Source organism: Dipteris shenzhenensis, chromosome 29 (genome assembly GCF_047967505.1).
Source record: "Dipteris shenzhenensis isolate YYH24624 ecotype China chromosome 29, Dip_SZ_1.0, whole genome shotgun sequence".
NCBI lineage: Eukaryota > Viridiplantae > Streptophyta > Polypodiopsida > Gleicheniales > Dipteridaceae > Dipteris > Dipteris shenzhenensis.
The window spans coordinates 48,056,242-48,080,842 of NC_141624.1; the positions used below are offsets into that span (position 1 = coordinate 48,056,242).

At 49.4% G+C, this 24,601-nt stretch overlaps 1 protein-coding gene across 1 annotated transcript in view; it reads left to right on the forward strand.

The window, feature by feature from the left end:
* LOC147882946 (alpha-amylase-like) overlaps window positions 1-24,014 on the forward strand; it is a 44,934-nt gene extending 20,920 nt beyond the window's left edge. Inside the window, exons 4-8 of the mRNA XM_087400860.1 lie at window positions 14,531-14,619; window positions 15,333-15,485; window positions 15,645-15,781; window positions 16,015-16,184; window positions 23,481-24,014. Of these exons, the coding sequence (XP_087256986.1) occupies window positions 14,531-14,619; window positions 15,333-15,485; window positions 15,645-15,781; window positions 16,015-16,184; window positions 23,481-23,793 (862 nt within the window). The 3' untranslated portion in view covers window positions 23,794-24,014. The remainder of the gene's footprint in view (window positions 1-14,530; window positions 14,620-15,332; window positions 15,486-15,644; window positions 15,782-16,014; window positions 16,185-23,480) is intronic.
* The last annotated feature ends 587 nt before the right edge of the window (window positions 24,015-24,601 follow it).

Consider the following 24,601-nt stretch of genomic DNA (forward strand, 5'->3'; position numbering starts at 1 on the left):
TTACAACTATTTGGCAGCAGCCTGAGCCCCCCCTGCAGGGAGGGTAGGCCGTGTGGGCAGCTGAGGCAATTCAGCAGAGCAGTGAGGAGCTTCGCACCCATGCTAAGCACTGCCATGATACTCTTCAGGAGAGAGAGAGGGTTTTGTGGAGGGACTTGGCCTCCATTGAACGTCTTCAGGAGCAGGATTCAGAGTCGTAGTGGTTAGCAGACCGGTATGAGTGCGCTCGCTTGGAACTTCAGGATACTAAGGTGAGACGGGCTGAGTACTTCTACCACACCTTTGGATCTCGATGGGTACAACAGGGTGACATGATTAGATCAGCTGGCGCACAGTTGCAAAGATTGAGAGACTCTAGTGGGCAGATGCACTCACATCCCCAGGAGATCTTGGAGTTGACCTTGGATTTCTATCGGCACTTATTCCAGGCCGAGGAGGGGTCCCCGCAGGTTTTGGCAGCCCGAGATTCAGTTTGGGCGCATGTTTCGGACGTGGTCTCCCGGAGTGTGAGCAGCCAATTAAATGCGCCTTTCTTTGATGCGGAGCTTTGGGAGGCCCTTCGGGCTCTTCCATCCCAGAAGTGCCCCATGGACGGGCTGTCCTTGGCTTTCTTTAGGTGCTTTTGGGAGTGCATTCATGCCCCCCTCCGCTTGGCTTTTCAGGAGATCTTCGATTCGGGCTCTCTCCCTTCAACCCTGAGTCGTGGCCGGATATGCCTGATCCCAAAAAGGGGGGATCGCTCGGACCTGAGACAGCGGAGACCGGTCACTCTTCTTGACACTGCGTACAAGATCTTGGCCAAGGTCTTGAGCTTGCGGCTTCGCCCTCACCTAGTGGACATCATCCATGACACGCAGACAGGTTTTGTCTAGGAGTGTAGCATCCTGGACAACATCTTTACTTTCTGGGAGGCACTGGATTGGGCGAGAGAGGAGTCTCAGCCTCTTGCGATTTTGCTTTTGGATTTCGAGAAGGCCTATGATAGAGTGGAGTGGTCTTTCCATGAGGGTACCATGTAGAGGCTTGGCTTTTCGGATGGTTGGATCAGGGGTGTCTCAGCCCTTTATGCAGGTAGCTCGAGCCAGATACTTATTGGTGGCTACACGGGGGAGGCCTTTTCGCTTTCCCGCTCGGTTCGGCAGGGATGCCCCCTTGCCCCTTTCTTATTCCTCTTTGTGGCCTAGGCCCTAGGGTATTTTTTGAGGTCTTAGTGGGTGGGACTCACGAGGATGAGGCTCCCGATTCGGCAGGAGGAGGGGGTTTTGGACTCAGAGTTTGCAAATGACACAACCCTTTTTGTAGAGGGCTCAGCTCGGAGCTTGGATGTAGTTAGGGAGGCCTTGGCAGTGTATTGTCTAGCCTCAGGCTCTAGAATCAATTGTACCAAATCAGTCGGCTTTCTCGCAGCGACAGAGGTGGTATAGGAGATCCAGGATTGGGGCTCAACACTAGGCTTCCGGTGGATTCCGAGGGGACAGACAACGAGATACCTTGGCTGCCAGGTTGGCATTGATATTTCAGCAGAGTAGCATATCTCCCCAGTCCTAGAGAGTGTTCGGCGCAAGCTTTTGTACTGGAGCTCGGCCAAACTCTCTCTTGCAGGAAGGGCCTTGGTTGCTAACCAAGTCCTCCTTGCTACCGCTTGGTACATACCCTCGTGCTGGTGTTTCCACAGGGGATGCATGGGACAACTGAGGCACTTGGTGCACAATTTCCTCTGGACAGGATCGGATGGCACACATGACAACTGAGCCAGGGTAGCCTGGCAGATAGTGATCTTGTCCCAGGCCCAAAGAGGATTGGGCATCATTGATCCAGAGATGCAAAGTAGAGCGTTGTTGGGCAAGTTGGTAGTCAGGGGCCTCACTCCAGGTACAGAGCCCTGGAAGCTTCTTCTACAGCGCGGTCTCCTTCGGAACACCCCCCCTATGGGTGGTCAGTGGCAGCAGTCACACAGATGGCTCTTCTCGGAGGCCCTACTTTTAGGGAAGGGCTCTCCCTTGATGTGGAGTCTCTTCAGAGTTTGGCAGTGATTGGCAAGGGGTCTTATCCGGGCTAGTCCTTAGTTTTCTGAGGAGTTTGCACAACAGCCTTTGATGTGGCACCCAGAGGTCCGGGATCAGGACGGTCGCATGCTGGGATAGAGGTTACTGGTTGGGCACAGTGGGATATTGGCCCAGCTCAATCTTTCAGGACATGGGCGAGACTCCCGATTGACGCAGTGATTGGCAAGGGGTCTTATCCGGGCTAGTCCTTAGTTTTCTGAGGAGTTTGCACAACAGCCTTTGATGTGGCACCCAGAGGTCCGGGATCAGGACGGTCGCATGCTGGGATAGAGGTTACTGGTTGGGCACAGTGGGATATTGGCCCAGCTCAATCTTTCAGGACATGGGCGAGACTCCCGATTGACGCAGAGGTACGATTAGAGACCCTCTCACATCTTCGGGACACGGGCCCAAGGATGGCAGAGATTGAGGCAACTATCCTAGAGTCTTGGTGGGCGGGCCTTTAGAGTTTCACACTAGCACAGTGGTTGGGCCAGTTCTTAGGGATAGGGGTATCTCTTTGGATTCAGCTATGCCCCCTCCCTCCCATTCTCAGCCGAGTCCGGTTCTATAGTGTGGGTCCAGGTCTGTTGGGCACAGTGGGACAGCGGCCCAGCTTGATCGTTTAGGACGTGGGTGAGACTCTTGGCTGATGCAGAGGTACGATTAGAGACCCTCTCACATCTTCGGGGTGCGGGCCTGAGGATGACAGAGGTTGAGGCAGCTATCCTAGAGTCTTGTTGGGTGGGCCTTCAGAGTTTCACACCAGCACAGTGGTTGGGCCACAGTCTCAGGGACAGGGGTACGTCTTCGGATTCAGTTATGCCCCCTCCCTCCCATTCTCAGCCGAGCCCGGTTTTATGGTGTGGGGCTGGGTGAACTCTTGCAGTCTCAGACAAATGGAGATCCGGAGATGGATGGAGCCTTGGATCAGTTAGGGTGGCAGGGGTCAGAGTAGTGGGCCGTCTAGGCAAGGAGTGGTCGATTGACCCCTCTCGCATTTCAGATTTGGATGCAGCTCGCTGGCGCTTATGGTTATGGGAGGGTCATCCCCTCAATGAGGTACAGTTGGACCCAGGTGAGTGGTTCTAGCCGTCCAGAGTAGGCCACTCAGAGAGACTGGAGGAGGTGCCCATCTTCTCTTATACTACACGCATAGGACGCCGCTTGCAGTTGGAGGTGGTAGCTTGGACTCTGTCGAGAGAGGCATTGGGCAGCGCAGCAGGTACCTCGAGAGGTGAGATCCAGGTTCTCGACACGCCTCTGGTCCAATCTCCAACCGCGAAAGATCTCTTGGAAGATAGTGCATGGAGGTCTTCTTGTTGGCCCTTGGTTGGAGCAGATGCGAGTGGATGGCAGCTGCCATAGATGCACGATTGGGACTTGCGTGACGATCCCCCACTGCCTTTGGAGCTGCCCAGCAGCATAGAGGATATGGCGAGGAGTGCTTCGGATCATGGCAAGGCTTCAGGGCACGCAGAGGGACTTCACGTGGGGCATGGCTGCTTGGTTGTCAGAGGGTGGCCATGCCTTTCCCATTGATGTGGTCTCTCCAGCATACAGGATACATGGCCTGTGCATTCACAGCTTTGAGTTTCATGAGGCGACCCCTCCCACTAGTCATCGACCTCTTCCTTTGTAGGAGGACAACGTGTGGAGACAGTAGCCAGCATTACGGCATGGAACATCTGGATTTTTTGCTGCAGCTAGGTTATGGGCCAGCACCATGTCCCACCATCGGCCACCTTGGTAGCCATCTGGCAGGACATCATCTTCACGCTTCGCGCCATTTGGGAGCGAGACTCTCCAGGTTCTCGAGCTACCGTCGCACGACGAGAACGTTTTCGCAAGGCTGGGCTTGTAGGTGTCACCCCGAGAGGGATCAGATGGTTGTATAGTCCGCCACCCTGGTTGTTAGCCCCTGTTACAGAGAATCCCTAGGCAGCAAGCTAGGATCTCTGGTAGCAGGAGTGTCTTTCTGACAGGCAATATTTAATTTTTCGTTAATTTTCATGGTTGGTATCTTTATGGTATTTTCGAAGACAATTACAAGTGGAATGCATGCATGAAAGGGAGGATAATGGGAGGTCTTAAAGCTCTATACAGCTTGTAGAATAAGTGTGGGGAGGCACACCTATGGAACTGGAAAATGAGAACGTTCCTGCAGTTCCTGTTCACCATGCTTGCGAAGTCAGTGATCCTCTATGGATGCCCAGCTTGGGCACCCGGGCTAGAAACATTAGATAAACGCTTTCTCATAGGAGAACTAGGGGTCAAGGCATAGGCACCTATCCCATCCGACTGGCTGAGACTGGTATGATACCCCTCAAGGGGGAAGCATTGTGCCAATACATTGTCTACCTCAACAAGCTTGAGAAGGTGGATGCAAACAAGATCCCACACAAAGCAATGGTGGCTACAAAGACCACTAGATGGCACAGAGAGGGGTAAATGGATGGATTTTTGGGACACATAGGCTGCTGATATCCTAGAAGATGTGGGACATCAGATCTTTGGCCACGCGGAAAATGCTACAGAAAATATGGCAAGACCTTTGGGCGAAAATGCAGTTAAGATATGAAGTGCAAAAATACCTTAGGGAAGATATATATGTGTTCGAAGGCATTTAATTTGTAAAATAAGGACCAGCTCCCATGACCTAGAGGTGGAAAGGGGCAAGTGGGCAATAACCAGTATTAAGAGATGCAAGAATCTACAAAATCTGTCACACAGGATGCCAAGAGAGGCAAGAATCTGCATAATCTGCCCCATTGGGGAGAGAGAAAAACAGCAGCACGATGCAAAAATCAGGGGGGAAAAAATATTGGCAACACTGAAAACCAAAAAACCCTCTTGGAACAACTAGCCAAACAAGAAAGCCTGCTAGTAGAGCAAGGGGGGGGAGAGCAAGAAGCATCGTGCATATAAGAGTCCCATGCATAAAAGTTTTCGAGGATCCTGACATCAGTCGAGCATGAAGAATCTTGCAATTCAAAGAGAGTGAGAATAACCAAAAAGTGTGGAAACCCATGGAGTAATACCAACAAAGCCACCTCTATCCAAGGCCCTCGCCTCGTATGTCTCCTATTCGACGAGCAGACTCTCTCCTTTGACATGAAATATAAATGCTTCCCAAGAATCTCTCTCCAAAGAGGGAAGGTCTCCTCTTCTTCCCCCTCTTTTATCTAAGGGCATTTCCACCTTGTTGAAGTCGTCTCCAATGATCATGGGTCTACCATTGGAAAAACGCTCTCCTATGTTAGTGGGCACGTATAATTTAAGGAAACTAATCTTGTGCCCATTAAGAAAAATAACAATCCATTGAGCTTTAGAGGGGATGAGGACACCGTGTCTAACAACTAGAGGAAGAATAGAAGTAGAAATAAAAATACAAGTCCCTCCTCTCGTGCCACTTGCACCAAACCCAAAAGTGCAACAAGAAAGAAAGTTTTCTTGATTTCTTGCAAATTGTATCATCTAGCTTATGCTCCTAAAGAAAAAGTATTCAATGGGCGCATCTGAAAAACCTGGATGTAAATCTTTATGGATTAGTCATTTGCGGCAGCAATGTGGACAGCCCCTAGACCATGTATGTTCCAACTAGCTTCCTTTTTTTTTTTTGCCGAAAAAACAGTGCTAATTATATTACTTCGAGAACAAGATACAAGAGGTCAGCATTGTAGCTGACGGGCTGCGTTCACAAATCGGACGCAGCCCAAAATGGTAACAAAAAGTAAAGCTCTCTCTCACGGAGGGATAAGGCGAGTGTGAATGAACAGCCAGAGAGGTGGTGAGTAGCGCCACCGAAGGCCCTGCGAAGTCTGCTCGAAGAAGAGGCCCTGTGTGTCCCAAACCCGGAGGAAGCGTCTCCGCTTCTCCCGACCGGCCCAGGAGTCCCCATGTATCTGGTCCCACTGGCCTCTGAGGGTATGAATAATCTCGCTCCAAATATCAGTCATGATCTGGGCAGTCGATAAGGAGGTGCCACCGAGGATCTGCGCGCAGCGCGAGGTCCAAATGTGCCATCCTGCGATGCTGCTAATAATCTCCCAGACTGGCTGCCTCTCCTGAGCTCCTGTGTCAGCCTCTGCTAGGTGCTGCGGGATACTCTCGAGCAGCCCCCACGTCCCCTGTGTGATAAGGAATGTGGGGTCCTGCTGACATGCCTCGAATAAGTGATGAAAACCAGGTGCGGTGCTGCACCAACAGAACGCGCCCCAAGTGATCAATCCTAGATCCGGTGCTGCGCGAGTAAGAATCCCGAAAGTCCACCTCCACACTTCCTGGGCGCGAGTGCAACTCCACAGGCAGTGTTTTGGTGACTCCTCATCCTCATGACAGATCTGACAACGTCCGTCCTGGCCTATCTGCCACAACCAGCTCCCCATTGGAAGACCTTTGTAGGCAAGAAGCCACAGGAAGTAGGAGATCTTCTGCGGCCGCTAGCTCTCCCACAAGGCCTTCCAGAAGGCCTGCAAAAAGAACCTGGAAATACCCTGTGCATACCAGCTGGGCCGCTGGGTGGGAGGGCGGCTCTGCATCCTCCCAAGAACTCGCCTGCCCAATGTCGTGCTGTAGGCAAAGAAAGAGGTCGGCCCCTGACCTGTCACAATCTCTGGCCATCTCCACTCTCCTGGGTCCCAATCAAGCTCTGACAAGGCCCGCCCCTCCCAGAGCCAGAGTCGCCAAAGCTGCAGCTGATCCTGCTCTATGCTAGGATCGGTCCGCCAAACCTTCCCCATGAGGCCTATGACCCGAACCCTCTGCCATGGGAGTAGGGGGTCGATGAGCACATCCTCTCTCCTGAGTCGTCCATCCCCCATAACCGTGAAGAAGGAAACATAGGAGTCGTCCATCCGTCCTGCGACCACCAGTGGGATGCCACGGGGGGTGAACTGTCCCAGCCAACGGTCATCACCAGGCATGAGGATCTGAAGCTCAGGTGGAACCAACCAATCAGTTGGGATCGCGCCGTCGATCTCCGTACGTCTCGCCTGGGCTCCACGGGCACCTCCAGCTGCGTCTGCGAGATCAGCCGTCTCCAAATGTCTGTACGTGTCCCTCCAAACTCGAATTGACCGGGCTGGCCCCCGCATCCAGCCATCCCACCTGATGTGTGATCTCTCCCCCAACTGAAGGCCCTCGGCATCTCTGACCTGATCATTCCAGATAAGCAGCTGGCGATCGATCTCCTCCTGACAGCTAGGAGGGGACTGAATGAGACTGAGGCGGAGCCGCCTCCAAACCATGAGGAGGCTACGAACGAGTGGGGAGCGGGGCTGAGTGAGCGGGGCGGAAGTGAAGATCCACCTGAGGGACGAAAGCCACTCTCCACCTCGGCGCGGGACACAAGAACCGACCCCTTGCTGAAGTAGCATCTTCCACGTCTGCCCCCCCGGGGTCAAACCGCGGATGACTAGCTTGCCTAACAGGGCCTGACTCTGAAGCTCTGGATCGATGACCCCCAGGCCACCCTCAGCCTGCGGAAGAATGACTGTCTGCCAAGCAACCCTGGCTCTGGTATCTCTGAGGCCATCCTCCCCGGACCAAAGGAAGTTCCGAACCAACCTCCTAAGCTGTGCCACGCTGGATCTCGAGAAACACCAACAGGAAGCCACATACCAAGCCGTGGCTAGGAGGACCTGGTTGACTACCAGGGCACGACCTGCAAGGGAGAGCTTAGCAGTGCTCCAGAAAGCCAGCTTCCGTCGGATGGAATCTAGCACCGGGAGAAACTGCTGAGCTGGCGTGATATCCAGGCCGACCTGAAAACCAAGATATCTAGCTGTCTGTCCCCGCGGGATCCACCTGAAACCCAAAAACCTCCCCCACTGAGAGCACGCCTCGGGGTCTGTGAGAAAACCAACTGATTTGTTCCAGTTGATTTTCGCACCAGCAGCCGAACAGAAGACCTCCAGGGCCATCCTCACCCTCTCCAGCATCATCTCATCGTCCTGGACATACAGGGCTGTGTCATCCGCGTACTCCGAGTCCAGGAGCTCCGTGTCCTCCCGGAGTGGAAGGCGAACACCCCTGATCCCAGTAGACCTCGCCCGAAGGTAGTATGTCATAGCCTCAGCGAAGAAGAGAAATAGGTAAGGAGCAAGGGGGCAGCCCTGACGCACTGATCTCTCTAGACTAAAACGCTCACCCATCCTGCCGCCAATGATGACCCTGCTAGAAGCTGTCCTGTACAACGCTGAAATACCCTGAATCCATCCTGCTGGGAAACCTAGTCGCTCCAGAGTCCCCTCCAGAAAGGACCAGTCCACTCGATCGTAGGCCTTCTCAAAGTCGAGAAGTAGGATGGCTAGGTGTGATGCACTGTGCTGAGCCCACTCCGCCGCCTCCGAGAAGGTGAAGACATTATCCAGGATACTGCGATCCTGGACAAAGCCTGTTTGAGTGTCATGAATGAGGTCTGGAAGTAGAGGCCGAACTCTGGTGCTGATCATCTTGGCAAGGATTTTGTAGGCAGTGGTAAGGAGGGTGATTGGGCGCCACTGACGGATCTCCTGTCTATCTCCTCCCTTCGGGATGAGGCAAATCAGTCCCGAGGAGAGGCTCTCTGGCATATAACCGCTGCTGAAAATCCTCTGAAGAGCTGCTAGGAGGGGCTGATGGATCTGATCCCAGAAGGAGGTGAAGAATGCCTGGGATAGCCCATCCTCGCCCGGGCATTTATGCCCGTCGATGGCCATCAAGGCCTCCAACATCTCATTCGTGGTGAACGGTGCTAACGACATCGCCTGCATGCTGGGCTGGACCAGGGATGGAGTGTGCCTCCACACCTCCTCACGGGAGCGTCGAGTGCGAGGGGCAAGCGGCTCCTGCTGGAAAAGGGTCCTGTAGAAGTCGGTAGCCAACCCCAAGACCTCACCCAGATCCGTAACGATGTGCCCCTCCGCTGTCCTGAGACTCCGAAGCTGATCACCCTGCTGCTCTCTGGCCATGCGTCCTGAAGAACTCCCTGCACATCCGGTCACCCTTCCGAGCCCAGAAGGAGAGAGAGGCGTGATAGGAAAACTCTGAACGGCGCTGGAGGGTCTCCTCAAGAAGGGCTCTGGCTCGAAGGGCCTGGATCCGAAGCTCCTCCGAGCCCGGGGCTGCCTACTGGAGTCGCTGAATGGAGGCGAGGTCCCTCCGAAGAGCTCTCTCTCTGCCCCACGACTGGGCGGGCTACCGTCGAAGAAGAAGCTCTCCCAGGTCCCTGGGGCAGCTGCCTGTCAGGTCTCTGAGATGCTGCTGCAGGTTGGGTAACCGTTGCCTCCTTGCCTTTATCAGAAATCTTCTTGTTCTTTCCTCTTTTCCTTCTAACCTCAGTCCAACCGCCAGCTAACTCTGGACCGGACTCCGGCTGCCTCTGCTCCTCCTGACGTGGCTGCCCGGAGGGGGGGGAGGGGGCGGGGGAGGCCGAGAAGAGCTGGCGAATCGTGGACAAACAGCCGCCAGGTGCCCAAAGCCGTGACACCTCAGGCATTGGCCTGGCTGTCCGGTGACTACCATGCTCTGGGTGATGCTGCTGGCATCTGTCACGATCTCGATCATTGCAGGGAGAGTCGCAGGATCCGCCACAGCCACACGGACTCGGGGGGCTCCTGCCATAGTCACCGCATCGGCAAAAGTGTCATGCATAACCCAGCCAAAGTGGGAGCCCAGGTCCCTGACAATCGGCCGCAGCTCAGCAGCAAGACCTGGAAAAACTAGCGTCACTGGATGGCGAGGTATACGGAACCGAACATCAAATCCGCTGCGCTGAATCCACGGTACCACGGGACTATCATGATAATCTTTCCATCCACCGACGTGGGGGAGCCAGCAATCAGGTTGCTCGCAGCTTTCGCATTGGAGAGTTTGAGCCAGAAGATGCCCCTTCCCATAAGGGCCACCTCCTCAATATGGCCGTCCTCTAGCATGAGAGTGAACTGGAGCCAGTCCCTGATGGCTGATCTGGAGGGGGAATGTCCAATGACTCTACCATAAACAGAGGTAAGGGCAAAGTCGTTGGCAACCTCCTGAACCCGAGATGATTGTTGCTCTGTCAGGATAACGCGGTAGGCATCTGGAGAGGGAGGGTCCGACTGGGCCTCCGGTTCCGGGCAGGGAGCCGCCATACCGCCAAGACAAACTGCGAGGCTTTCGATGAAGAAGAGGCTGCCACCCAGAAAAGGGGGGATAGATGCGGGAGGGTGGAGCCTGGGTGTGAAGAAGACGGGTGCGAGGGCGAAAAGTGGGAAGGATGGAGGGCGGAGGGCGGAGAAAGCGAGACGGGAGGCCGGGAGGCGGAGGTGGCGCGGGATGGAGGAGTGAGGACGGAGAACGGGTGAGGCGAGGAGGCGGGAGTGGGAGCGGGGGAGAGGCGGAGCGGGGCGGGAGGGCGGGAGGGGGGCGGGGTTTAAGGGCGGGGCGGAAGGGACGGGGTGGAGCGAAAGGGCGGGGGGGGCGGGGACGGAAGGGCGGGGTGGAAAGGGCGGGGGTGGAGCGGAAGGGCGGAGGGGCGGGAGGGGGCGGGGGCGGCGTGGCGAGGGGCGGGTGGGCGAAGCGGGGGGGGCGGGGGAGGAGCGGAGTGGGCGGCGGGGAGGGTGGAGCGGGAGGGCGAGGGGGGGGGGAGACGGAGCGGCGAGGGGGGGGTGGGCGTAGCGAGGGGGGGGCGGTGTGAAGCGGGGGTGAGGCGGAGGTGCGAGGGGGTGAGGGAGCGGAGAGGCGAGGGGTGAGGCCGAGAGGCGAGGGGCGAGGAGTGAGGGCGGAGGGGGACGAGGGGGGGGGAGAGCGGGCGAGGGGGGCGCGGCGGCAGCGGCGAGGTGAGGCGGCGGGTGAGGGGGGGTGAGGGCGGAGAGGCAGGGGGTGGGGGTGGTCGAGACGAGGGGAGCTAAGGGGAGGTAGAGTTGCGGGAGGGGAGGGGGAGGCTCGCAGGAGCTTGATCGTGTGTGCTCTATATAGGAGCTATACTTGTCTTCCAACTAGCTTCCTTGATCTGGTGGCATCCCAAGTATACTTGATCTCTTGGCATAAGAGATTGTTAGTCCATGGAGATAGAAGATCAACTTGGTGCTGAAGTCCAAAGGCAACCCGACCACTCTTGACTAAAAGAGTAAAATTATTATGATGCACAAGCTGAAAAGGAGTGTCCACCTTTTGAATTATAGGCACAACCTAGAAAGGAGTGACGGTCAATAAATGAAGGTGGAAGTCACTGCCCTGTGCATATTTCGTACCACCTCCCTATCAGGGGAATAATGTGATGAGCAGATGGAGAAAGGGGTTGGGGTTGAGAAGGTTGGCCTTGTATGAGGCAAGATACTCTTGTGGGTATGGAGTTGTGGTCTTGCCACCTTGATCTATTAGCTTTCCTTCTTTTCTTTTGGGACGCTTTCTTTTTTAGATCTCTAGTTAAATGTCCAAAAAGTGTGTGAATGCTTTTTGGGACGCTTTCTTTTTCTTGGGCAATCCCTAGCAAGTTGTCCAAAGAGTGTGCAAGTGTGGCACTAGTCCTAGCATCCCAAAATCTCGACCCTTTGGCTCAAGAGCCATCTGAACGCTGGAACAAAGTATGGTCATTCAAGGATGTTAGGGTCAAAGACAATGAGGCACCCCATCCATCCTATTAGCTATATTGTTGAAGAAAAGACATGGCAAGGGAAGGGGGAACCTTACTGACTATCCCAAACAAGGTTCCAATGGTGGAAAGAAGGCAATGGTAGACCTATAGAAGTCCGAAAAACCAAATGAAGAGTGGTATGAGTTTTTTGCCCTCTTCCAGCTGGTCAAATCCCAAATGAAAGAAAGAGAAAAACCAATTGAACGTGAGGGCAAGTCACTAAAATTATTGAGATAATCTTGGGGGAATCAAAGACTACCTTAAAGAAGCACCTTATCAAAGATGAGCATTCGATAAATCTGCAAAAGTTTTTGGAGTAAGGGTTGCAAGCATCCAAAATTTTGACTTGACTTCTGGAAGGGTGAGATCCATGAATGCATGCAAAGAGAGTGGTTGCACTCTCTACTTCAATGTGTTTTTGGAGCTGCTGCAGCTCATCGTCTTCAAAAAAGATACATGTTCTCATGCCCTACGAAGAAGTGGAATTACAATTGGTTGAAGGTGACACCATTGCCAATTAGAAATGGAAGGCTGACTTGAAACCTGTGAAGATTCTTCTATTGCCTCCAAGATGTTTGAGCAGAAGGTAAGTGAGGGGAACACGTTAGGGCGAGGGGAAGCTAGGGGATGAGGGCAAGAGTTGAGGACCATTCAGGGATGGAATGGCACTTGGATTAGTGGATCGTGGGGACTGAGGTCTGAAGGATGGCGAAGTGACAGATAGGCGGCTGGAAGCTGTAAGAGGGCCATACTAAAGTACGGCTTGCACATGCTGCCATACAGACCCATATAATAGTGGGAGGGCAGAGGCAAACGGAGGTTGGCAGAGGGTGGGATGGAAAGACTAAAGTGTCAACAGTAAATCTCTTTATCTTAATTGCACACGTCGGCCAAGATAACCTGAGGATGAAATTAATAGAAAAAAGGACGTGCGTATAATTTTGGATAGGGTGGAAAAGTGGACTATATCTTTTGGAGCAAGTTATTGTTATTCACATGGAGGTTACTTGTTGATGTGTTGCATGTGGTTAAATGACATGCTCATCGATTGTTATCACGCTTGGTGCATGGAGGTGGTTTTGCCTGAGACATGTATTTTCGTCTTTATAATGGTAGCTTAAGGGCATGTCCCAACGTTTTCATAGTAGCTGGAGTCGTGTTCTCTTATCTTGTATTTTAGTATCACTAGGGATGGTGAACACTATTGTGGGGGCGAAATTTTACTAACGGTGCAATTGATCCTTTTTTCATCACTTTCTAAAACCGGCCTCCTCTAGCAAGCTAAAGGGCATTAAACGGTAACTAACTTGACATCCACACTATTCACATCCACTTCCATTAGTTAAATATCACTGAGAAAGCAACTTTAAAAACATTGAAAAGGAAGGCTAGAGTGTCCCTGCTCAGAAACCAAACACAAGAGACGCAGATTGGCCCAAAATGCTTTGGTGCTCCTTTTGGTATTTATTTAATTCTTCTGGCAATGGAAAATGCTTTTACAACAAGGGCTCACCCTTTGCACTCTGCTTCACTGGCAGTTCCACTGTCCAAGCCAATTCTTGGCTTCAAAAGTCATCCAATCCCAGCACATACCAGAACCCATCTGCCAAGGCAAGAGTAAGGCATTTCCGAACACAGAAAACTATCAATGCATTCCACAAGGCATCTGGCTTGCTCTAGAGGGTTTGGCAGTCCCATAATCCGATGTCCAACCTCTCAGGGTGACAATGTAAGACCACAGATCTCAAACTGAACAAGTGACCTCCAAGAGGAAGAAAATCTCAATACTATCCCTATGGCACCAATCTAGGCACACCCTTTGTGTCTGGGTGTTTGTCCATGGCTTGAATGGCCAAGAGAGAACTTCGAACAATGCTTATAGGGGACAGGAGAAGGATTTCATATGTCATGTAACAGTCTCCAAAGGTCCAAGGCTAGAGAGAGAAAGGTCAACACTTGCAAGTACATGCACACTAGAGACTGCCACGTGGCTCCTTAAAGCCTTTAACCCCTTACCAATGACACACTAATGCCTTCCCTTGGGTCAAACATTTAGACCCCTTAATTCCTTACCTTGGCTCTAGTGTTTGGGCCTAGTGGGTGTAGCTAGGGATTGGACCCACTCCTAACATAAAAACCTAGGGGTTTTTAGTATCCACGAGTTCATTTGCACATAGATAATCACATCCCCGTGACACTTTTGGATGCGAGCAAGAAAAGCAATAGGTCTCATGTTGATATATTCAACATGATCCTTCTATGTTAATAGAAAATATCTTTTATATACAATGAAATGCCACTCCTTCACTTACTATATCTCCCTCCTGTCACCTGGTACTCTTCTCCAAATACCACTAAAACCCCATACAATTCTATCAAGGTTGCACATTCTCTGTATTGTACCGGTATTATTGTGTAGCTTAATAGCCCCTAGTCTGCTTTTGCTTCTGCTTCCACTTCCGCTTGTGCTTGTACCTGTCCTGCTTCTCTCTTATGTTTTGACATGGCTTTCTTGCATGGGGCATGTTTCCTTCCCCTTACACAATATATGCATCCTTTAATGTCGTCACATGCTCAGAGAAAGTGTTGACGCTCACATTACTCATGCCCCTAGTGGTTCCTATACATTATTGATATCTAGAGATCCTCTATCAATCGTATCGAAACGTAATGTAAAATTTTCAAATTTTATCGTCATTGAATTCTCGCATTACACAAGTGGCATTAATTTTTGAGAGAGACATCAATTTCATTCTAGATTTTTTTTTTTCTTGGATGTTTGGCTGAGTGGAAGGTTCTTGTGGTAAATTCAACTGGCTTGTAAACAAAGAAGCGCATTTATTTTCCGGGTTTCTGAAACTGAACTTGTAAGAATCAATTTCGGCAGGTATTGTGAGCGAACATACCCAACATTTTCTGTGGGGGAGCTTTGGACAACCCTAAAGTATGAAAATGGCAGTTTATCCTATGACCAGGGTAGGTTTATGTGATTTCAATGAACAGTTCTTGTCTGCAATCTGAATAGTTTATCACCACATTTGCTAGTTGTTTTGCAATAAAGCATTTGCTATTGAAGAAAGTAAAATTTCAAGTGATGGATGTTCATCTATCGATTTAGATGTTTCCACTCTAGAGAAAGCAGTCCCCCTGTAACTTTACAGTTTCTCTTCTAAAATGGTGCCTTTTCTTGTTTTAGACAAGAATGAACAGGAGGTACCCAAATGAAGAAAGCCTACTCCTATATGTAATTAAAAATTGAAAGTTATTATGCTCCACTGGTGAATGAAATTTTGATACCTAGCGATGCCCTCGATTATATCTTGTATCTATACAATGTATATATATGCCTGTCTGGTTACTAGCAAAGTAGTTTCTATTTAATAGACATTTCCTTGCTGCATTGTATGCAAATTTGGGTAGTGAGAAAAGTGGTTCCCATTGGATACATGGCACTTTTCAACATTTTTACTAGGGCCAGTCCCACTGAGGTGTTATTCTTCATGCCTATGTATTGAAATGTCTTTCTGATCCACCTTGTATAGCTCAAGAAGTAGTGTCTAATTTGTCAAATCTTATGGTGATTGCACAGAGGTTTATGTCAAATGCTCCGTGACTGGCTTGATGGCATGGGTGGAATTGCCTCTGCATTTGATTCTCTAGGTTTATCTAATCAAATGGTGGTTGCACAGATGCTCATCGTCAAATGCTGTGTGACTGGATTGATGGCACGGGTGGAACTGCCTCTGCATTTGATTTTACGACAAAAGGCGTGCTTCAAGCTGCCGTATGTGGAGAACTCTGGCGGCTGAAAGACCCTCAGGGAAAGCCTCCAGGATTGATAGGTGCAAAAGTGGATCCTTGAATGCACAAGTTTTATTTCCTGCAAATGTCCCATTATGTTGTTCTTATTTTGCAAAAGCATTTATAGATAGATAAAATCTTATATGATTGATGAATAGAAAAAGAATGATGACTCTTTTGGTATGATGCAAGGAAGGCAGGGTGGTATCCACGGAGAGCTGTGACCTTTATAGACAACCATGACACTGGCTCAACACAACGGCACTGGAACTTCCCTGATGATAAGCTTTTGTTAGGATATGTCTACATCTGTACCCACCCTGGTATTCCTTGCATTGTGAGTCATGCTGGAATCCTACTACTAAGTCTGTGATTGCTTCTATGTTATGTTGTACCTTTTTTTTCTGTTTATTACATGGTAGACAATCGTTACTGTTTCCTTGTTACTGTTTCCATCGCAGACAAAGGGGAGGATATTGACTATTTTTATGTGAGTGTGAAGCCAGTTAGTGCCAGGATTTTTCTCTTTGCTCTGGGAATCATAAGATACTAACACTTGTGAATTGTCAGTTCTATGACCACTTTTTTTCTTGGGGACTGCAAGAGAAAATAAAAGAGCTGATACAGCTAAGAAAAAGGACCGGTGTCAATGCTGAAAGTAAAGTTACGATTCAAGCAGCAGAATCTGACATATACGTTGCAAATATTGATGACAAAATTCTTGTGAAGATTGGTCCAAGGTTTGGCAAAAATAATCTTAGTCATTTTGTATGTAAATGGTTGCTGGACATGTATTTAGTAAAATTTTGTGCAACAAAAGGATTGAACGCATATGGAACCTGTATTTGTTTTTTTGATGTTTCTCATAAAATAGACTAATGAAATTATGTGACAGCATTCAGTATTCTCTCTAGGCTCTAAACCAAAAAAGGACTAATGAATCCATGCATGCTAGATACCAAGTAGCTGCCCAATTAAGAGTCAAGGAGTATATTCTCATTTTGTAATTGGGGATCAGAATGATGGTACACCACAGAACTGAACACTATCTAGGATTGATTTTCTCACAGAGATTTACCTATCCATTTCGCTAAACTGATAAGTCAACTCTTATCAAATATTTGTGTTTCCTGCCTTTCCTCACAACGAATGTTGGCTTCTTGCATATGTTACTTTCTAAAATATCTGTGCAGAGCTGTGCTGGTTTGGACAGGAAGGGTCGCTCCTCAAGTTCATCATCCGAATTGGTCATGCATTCTTTTCTGATAATCCCCGTCATTTGGTTGGTTGGAACGCATCTCACTGCAATGTCAATGTTTGCCACGTGCTTGCTTTTCATCACAGATTTCAGATTCCAGATTCCAGATCAGATGGGCGCTTGCTTTTCTATTATATTTATTTGTGGCAGGGGCCATGAGTCTCTATCGTAGATCCTAGGCTGACATCCTTGGTTTGAGGCTTTCCTTTAGATAGAATGGGTTGTTGAACAGTGAGCTGCAGATGACATGGCTATTCTTTTTGGATGCCTCCCCTCAGACCCTTACCTCTTTTAGGACAGCCTTTGATTTCTTTTGTCTTGCAATAGGAGCCCATATTAATTGGCACAAATCCAATGGCTTTTGGCTCTTCAGATTGGGGTCAGATTTTGTCTTCACCTGGGTTCAAAGAGGTCTATTTGCGAGATGCTTGGGCTACTAGGTGGGAATTGGCATTTCTCCTACACAACAGTTTGCTTTTGTGTTGGAGAGTATTAGGAGGAGTTTCCTAAGTTGGATTTCGACCAGATTGGTTCTTGCCTCAAGTGGTAGTCGTCAATCAAGCTTTGTTGGCCATTGCCTGGTTGTTTGCTCTAGGGACTGTATTGCATCGCTCAAAGGGCCCATTGTTGGAGAGGATTTGCTCAGATTTAGGTTGAAATACCACCCAAAATTTGGGGTTTTTTGCATTCGGGTCTCATTTGCAGGGATTGGCAGTCAAAGTTGGTGATTTGGCAGACATTTGAACTTAGATTGTGGTGCAGTCTTTTGGTTCTGTCAACCACTTGGGGTTATTAAGCAAATTTGTGTTTCATTTGCACGTTTTGGAATTTGGACTCAGTTTGAATTAGTATTGCGGGGCTCTTGCAAGCAGATTCTAGTGATTTTGTAGGGCTATTATTGGGGCTTTTATATTATCTTGCATTCTTTTGAGATGGTACAAGATGCAAATGATGTTTTTGAAGTTCTAGCCCAAGAGGATAAGGTGGATGGTACCCAACTAGTCTTTGTGGAGCTTTACGGTTAAGAACGTGCTTGTAGCCAAAAGCTCGTGGAGTCATATGTCAAAAGGGGGTGATGCTAATAGGGTTTGGAACCCACTTCAAGGAGGTGCAGGATGAGGTGGTGAGAAGAGCACCTGTTATGCCCACTACGAAGCAATGTCAAAGATGCTCAGGCTATGTCCGTGATTGTTGGAGAAGTCACCTTCCCATTTGTAAGCCCCCATAGGAGGAGAGCATGGGGAGGTGGACTTCGGAATTATGTGGCTGCCACATGGGCAGCACCTAGGTACCATGTGGACAGCAGACTTGGGCTGCCACATGGGCAGCACATAGGCTGCCACGTGGAAACTGTATGGAACAGCAGCAACGACATCAGCAGCAGTTCGGAGCAGATCTGTGCAGGTTTGGTGGCATGGGGATCTGATGTCAGCGTGGCGGGAGCCTGCAGGATCATCCCGGGCAGGTAGTGCCTCGTGTGCAAGGCTGTACGGAACCATAGCAGAGAATCCAAGAGCAGGATGGGATCTGAACAGAGGTGGAACTGCAGGGAATAGGCTGCAAGTGTTTTGCAGGGGTTTTGGGGCCAGTCATGGGCCTGGTAAGACCCCGACTTTGGGCAGAAAGGGACCGGGCCAGTGGCTGCCTACCACATGGTCAGGCAGGCCCAGGTTGGGCTGGTCCAGGCCAGCCAACCTTGGGGCTGGAGCCAACCAGGTCGGCCCCACAGACCTGCCTGTGTCGGCCAATCAGGGCTGCTTCGGTTGGTTGATTTGGGGGCTCCCAACCCCTATATAAAGGGAGCCGTTTGGGCTTGTTACTCATCCACTGAAGAAGCATCCGAGGAGGAGTTTGGAGCAGCATATGAGAAGGGATCTGGGCCATCCTTCAGTGGGACCAGTGAGAGTTGAGAGCTGCAGACATAGTTCAAGCAGGGGCTTCACCCTTGGCTGTCTTTCAGAGCAGCAAGGTGCACGGTGACAAAGCCAACTTCAGCTCTACGGGAGCATGCAGGCTTAGGGATCTAGAAGTGCCAAGCAGGTAGGAGGAAGAGATTTTGCTTAGGTCAGAGGACCATGCTTTGGTGGGACTCTAGACTCATTTTATATTGTGTCCATTGGACAAAAATATATATTTTGTTGGTTCTATATCTCTCCTAGGAGCATTGTCTATTTATTGGCTTGCACATGTATGTTGAGCACACTAAGTAAAGAAGTTTTGGATGCCATGCACAACACCACTGTGTGAGTTCTTGGGCTATTCTATCTATCTTCCGCTGCGTACCCTCTACTTTGGCTATTTCTAACATGGTATCAGACCCAATGTGGTAGCCAGTGGATAACTATTCTTGATGGCATATCCATGTGTTATTGACGTAAGATATGCAGACCCAGAAGTCACAGTGAGGATGTTTGATATTGAGATGTGGGTAGACAAGGAGTCAGAAACCTTTGTGAAGGTGAAGAAAAGTATGGAGTGCTTGGGTTCTTCGAGGTGCTTTGCTGATAGTATTGACATGAGGCAGGATTCCATGGAGTAGCCTAGGATTTCAGGGCCAAATGGATGCTGTGGTTCAGAAGGAGGCATTACAAGACTACACAGGGCAGTTGTATGTACCTCCATGAAGTGCAGGGTTTGCTTTCAAAGCAAGCACATAGGCAGGATGGCGTTCTGGTATGTACTTTACGTAATTGATTTGAGTCTTTATAACATGCTATGGGAAGAATCTTCTCGTCATGTGTCTCAGGAGGTGCGAGATTGGAAGGCAGAAGGGAAAGTATCGGTGCTTCTTGAAATCTTGGAAGCAGATTGCTCGAAGGTGACCATGGATAATGTGTACCGAAGCCAAAAGAGTACTTTCTTGAGAGCTCAGTAGGAGCTTACGGTCCAGGTTATCTGAAAATATTATTGGGATTTTCTCGAGAATGCCAGAGGGAGTGTTATGGGCATCCTTAGCCCTGGGATGTTGGACTGCCACCTCAACAATTTTCGTAGGCCGCCACGCAGGTAGCCCCACTTCAGTAGGCTGCGTCAGCAGCCATGTTAGCAGATGTTGGCTGCCACAGGCTGCCACATTAGCATCAACATCAACAAGCTGTCACACAGGCAGCCACGTTAGTAGACACAGCCAGGTGCAGGCGCAGGCGCAGTCAATGTGCCATGCCAGTAGCAGGTGTGGGGATTGCAGCACCATGTCAGCAGGGTACAGGAACTGCCATGTGGCAATTGGGTGACCCAAAAGTCGATCTAGGTGGATGCAAGTAGCGGTCTGATCGGTGGAATACCAGCTCTTGGTCGGCTATTTCTATGGCCCAAGTGGGTCCAAAGCGCTTTGGTGCTTCACCCAGACCGCCTCAGCCAGTAGCAGAGGATCAGCTAGGATCAGGAGCAGTAGATCAGCTTCCTTCCCACCATCATCTTCAGGACCATGTTCAATCCGGACAGCAGCAGTTAGGGGTCAGCATCAAAGCAATTATCAACATAGAACTATGCTGCAAATGAGATAAACTTGAAATTTCAGACTCCCCTTATGAATTGATTCCTTTGGAGATGGAGTCCTTGATGCATTTGCAGCCCTCTTGGGTGGGAAGAGTGAGATCATGGGGCTGGAGTAAGAAAAACTCATAAAAGTGCCTTGTAGGCTAGAGAGAGAAAGCTTAAAGGGGTTATATTTTTAGAGAGAGAGTGTTATGGCTGCCCCCAAGCTGAGAAATGAAAAGGGGATGCTGCTGCAGTTCCAGAGGTGCAGAGAGGCTGTTTTCTGCATGGAGAACAGGCTAGAACAGAAGAGAGAGAGTATGCTGTTCTAGAGAGAGAGACTGCAGAAGAGAGAGGAAGACTGCAACAAGAAAGAGAAGTATGCTGTGGCTGCTCACAAGCTAGGAGGAGAGGGGAGACTGTTGCTGTTCCAGAAGTGCTGAGAAGAGGCTGATGCCTGTAAGAGGGGCTGGAACAGTAGAGAGAAAATGTGCTGCAGTAGAGAGCGAAGGTGCTGGAGAGGAGCTGGCTGAACCCCAAAGGGTGGAGGAGGGCTGCTTCATCAAGGGAGAGGAGGAGGGACTGAAATGGACGTTGGATTTTGTGTGGGGAAAGGCCTTCTTTTATAGGCTTAGCCCACCCTTTGCCCAATTAAGAAAGGGGGCTGGCTGCATGGGGGCTGTAGTTCCTGCAGTGACAAGTGGTGCCATGGTCCATGCATGGCCCTCCACATGTCCCCACACCGCATGTCAAGGCTGCCATGTCAGCATGCCATGTCACCAAAAAAGCCTAAAATACAAAGTGGTCAAAATTCAATTCTGATTTCACTGTCGGGTACCTAATAGCTTGTACTATCTAATGACGTACTCTAAAGTCACAATTGAGCTATAACTGAGCTCATTAGTTTGTCGTCTTATCTTGTATCTCCATGTCTCTTGGCACGCTTCCAGGCCCCCATCCAAAGCTTGGAGACATTCTCCTAAATGGTTGCTAGGTCGGTATACGCTGTGCATTTAATTGGTCCCATAAATTGGGTACTCAGGTGGAGTGTGATTTCCTATGTCCCTCCTGAAGGAGGTCATAACTCTGTGGTACACTAATGCCCATAACCCCAACAAAGGGGGTCCACCTTCAAATGCTAGACCTTGCCCCCATGTACCTAATTGAACAGTAGGAAAAACATTTTTATTCTTTTGCAAAACATATCAAATATATATCTAAAACAAAAATTACCAAGCAAGTGGGATACGGTGTGAAGCCGGGTGACACTTGGGTTGTTTCTTCATCCTTGGGCAACCCCTAGCAAAGTGCCACTGTCAGGCCTCTCTTTCTCTGCAAAACACCTCTAGGTGCTGTTGTAGGCCGCTGTTGAGGAAGATAGGAGGACTATGTCATCTACATACAGTAATATCTGGATCATTAGATCAGAGAACAGCCCCCCAGATGATCAATGAAGGTCGTGATCTCATCACTGTAAAGCCCAAATAATGTCAGTGAGATAGGGCATCCCTACTTCACCCCCCTATTGTGCTCTCGATCCAGTCTAACAGGGCCCCAGGAGCGTGTACTCTCCGTTTGACTGACTCATATAAACTCATCACTCCCCATATAGTGTCTCTTGGGATATGCATCTCTTGAAGTCATCTGATCATGCGAAATCCTAGGATTGTTTCGAAAGTCTACAAAACATGCATAGACTTTTTGGGATCTCGGCCTCGTCTCCTCGATGTGACTGGTTGCAAGGTGAAGATGTGATCCAGGGTGGAGTACTGTCTCTGAAACCCACCCTGTCCCAGTGCCCTCCTCCCATGTGCTTCCGTGTAGGAGCTGATCTCTCTCTCTCTAGTATTGACCCATATATCTTGGCTAGTGTATGACCAATCATGAATGTGTGGTAGTTCCCAGTGTCCATAGGGTCTCCTATTTTGTGTATCAGCACAATAATGGTGGTACTCCAAGTAGGGGGGAAACCTGGCACACATCGTTATTGAACATCTGTGCTATGATCGGGGCTAGGACCCCTTGTGGAGTTGGCATAAAGCGGCTCACGCATTCTGTGCCGTGAACAACTTGCATGTGTTGTGTTTGGGGAGGGAAGACATGTCCGGTGGTGTCTAAGATGTTGCATAAGTGTGCCAAACATCAGGATTTTTGTGATGAGGATAGGTGACTTCCCTTTAGAAAAAAGCCCCCTAGGAAAGGTGAGTCACCTCCTTAAAAAGATCGGATCACCTTGCCCATCCTATGTGATAGGAAAGCCTACTCTTACGTTGTGTCAAGCGCCAGTAGATCCGTTGTGCCTCTGGCCTCGTCAATGTCCCAAAGATTGCTCTCATGCAAAGTGAGATCTCATCTCTCGACACTCGTCATCCAACCATGGATTCTGGGGCATCTTCCTAGATGGAGGGCGGGCTGGAGAGTGAATCATGTGAAGGACGTGGTGGACCAAAACCAAAGTGTCTGCGTCAATGTGAAAGGTCTGCGTCATCTCCTCTCCCAAGTGGGTCGGTGTGACAAGTTGCCCATATACACTACATCCAGAGCATGGTCAATGTATCTGAATATGGGCGGGAGCTGGCTGGTCCGGTCCTGCTACTAGCGTGGTCGATATGCTAAATGCCAGTAGGGGTGGTCCTCACCAAGTGGGGGAGGAGGGAATGTGGGGTCATGTACCCGTGTCACAAAGGCTGGGGAGCCCATCAGATTGTCTACTGTGCTCGTCCCCCCTCCATGTGGGAAGCATGCAAGTCCTCCAAATGAGGCCATGTGAGAAGGCCGTTATATATGATCAGGTCATGCGCTGCTCCCATCTCCAGTAGGTGTCATTCATATCCTATGACCTGTGCATCCTCTGAGTGTCTCACTCTATTGAGCTCTGCTAATGGGTCAATCTCCGGCACTATAAGAGGGTCGACTCCAAAGTCAAGCAAGTTAGCTTGTTTGCTCCATGTTCGTGCGTTGAAGTCACCTAATAGAAGGATCTTCTCTTGCCTAGAGAACTCCGTAGAGAGAGAGAGAGAGAGAGAGAGAGAGAGAGATTATTAAAGTCCTTTGGAAGACCGATGACTACATGAAAGGGTGGAGCTACTGAAACGAGCATCATTACCGATGAAATGAGCACGATGAAATGAGCATCATCACCCATGCTAGACACAGAGAGAGAGAGAGAGAGAGAGAGAGAGAGAGATTTCAAAATGATGGAAGCAATGATCACAGTTTGTTTGAAAATTTTTAAAATTGCATGAGCTTTGATGCTATTGAAAAGCAGTCAGGAAGTGACCAAGTTGTTTCTTGTGGTCAGACTTGAAATGGGACCTCTGCTTCCTGACTCCTCAAAATGGAAGTTAGCAACATCAGGACACGACTTTGCTGTTTGGGAATCAACAAGGCTGCAGAATAGAGTCCAAAGTTACGAAGGAAAATCGAGTAACTTTGAATCTGACGTTGAAGAAACCATCCCGAAAACATTGCAGGCTTCCCATCCATTGAAACTAAGTGGAAAGATGTCTTGTGGCACTGTAAGGCGGATTTTGAATGATATTCCAGAACTTGTTCAGAATGATGATGCCAGCCATCATGTGCTAGATGATTGCAATATTAAATATCCAGATTGAAGGTTATCCTTGATTGAAAGGAGGTAATTCTTTAGAGTGGTGATGGTAGGTATCGCTTTTCATGGCTGCAATACCACCTATATTTATGAAGGAATCCAATTCTCTTGTGTGTTACAGACATATGGATTTTAGACCAACCAAAATAGTAAGACAAGACTGTTGGTCTGTGTACATACTTTATTGAACTTGATGCAATGTGGTTGTTTTCATCTTGAATGGTCTTGTGGAATTGAGAAAAACAAAAATGATCTTACCAATAAGGTGGGATTTTTACTGATCGAATAAAGTTTCCAGATGTAAGTTTATTTCCTTCTGGTTATTCCAATTCTACTGCTGATGCATTTAATATGAATACAACAAAAAGGACCAACAGAGGAAATTTTTCATAGAAATAGAATGTTAGAGACATTCTAGAGCACCTCTTGCATGGTGGATTAGTGTCTGAAAGAGCCCGGAATAGAGAGAGAGTTGCAGCTTAGTGCTACTGGGAGTTTCCCAGAAAATGAAGGATGAAACACAGTGGGTGCCTGTGTAAATCGGATAAGTGAGAAAGCAATGGTTTTAAAGTTTTTACCCCATAAAATTTATTCAATTAAACATAAAAGGCAACGAACATAGTAGATTTTGGATCATAACAGTGCTGGAATTTCTTTAGCGGTCGACTAGCCTCTTGTTATAGAGTGATCGGCGGCATAAGGCCACCATCATGAACTACACCAGTCAGTCAACTAAGTGGCTGAAGAGATGGAATGAAGCTGAGAAAACACAGCTCAACCATAATCTTCAACTGAGTATGGATGAAAGAGAC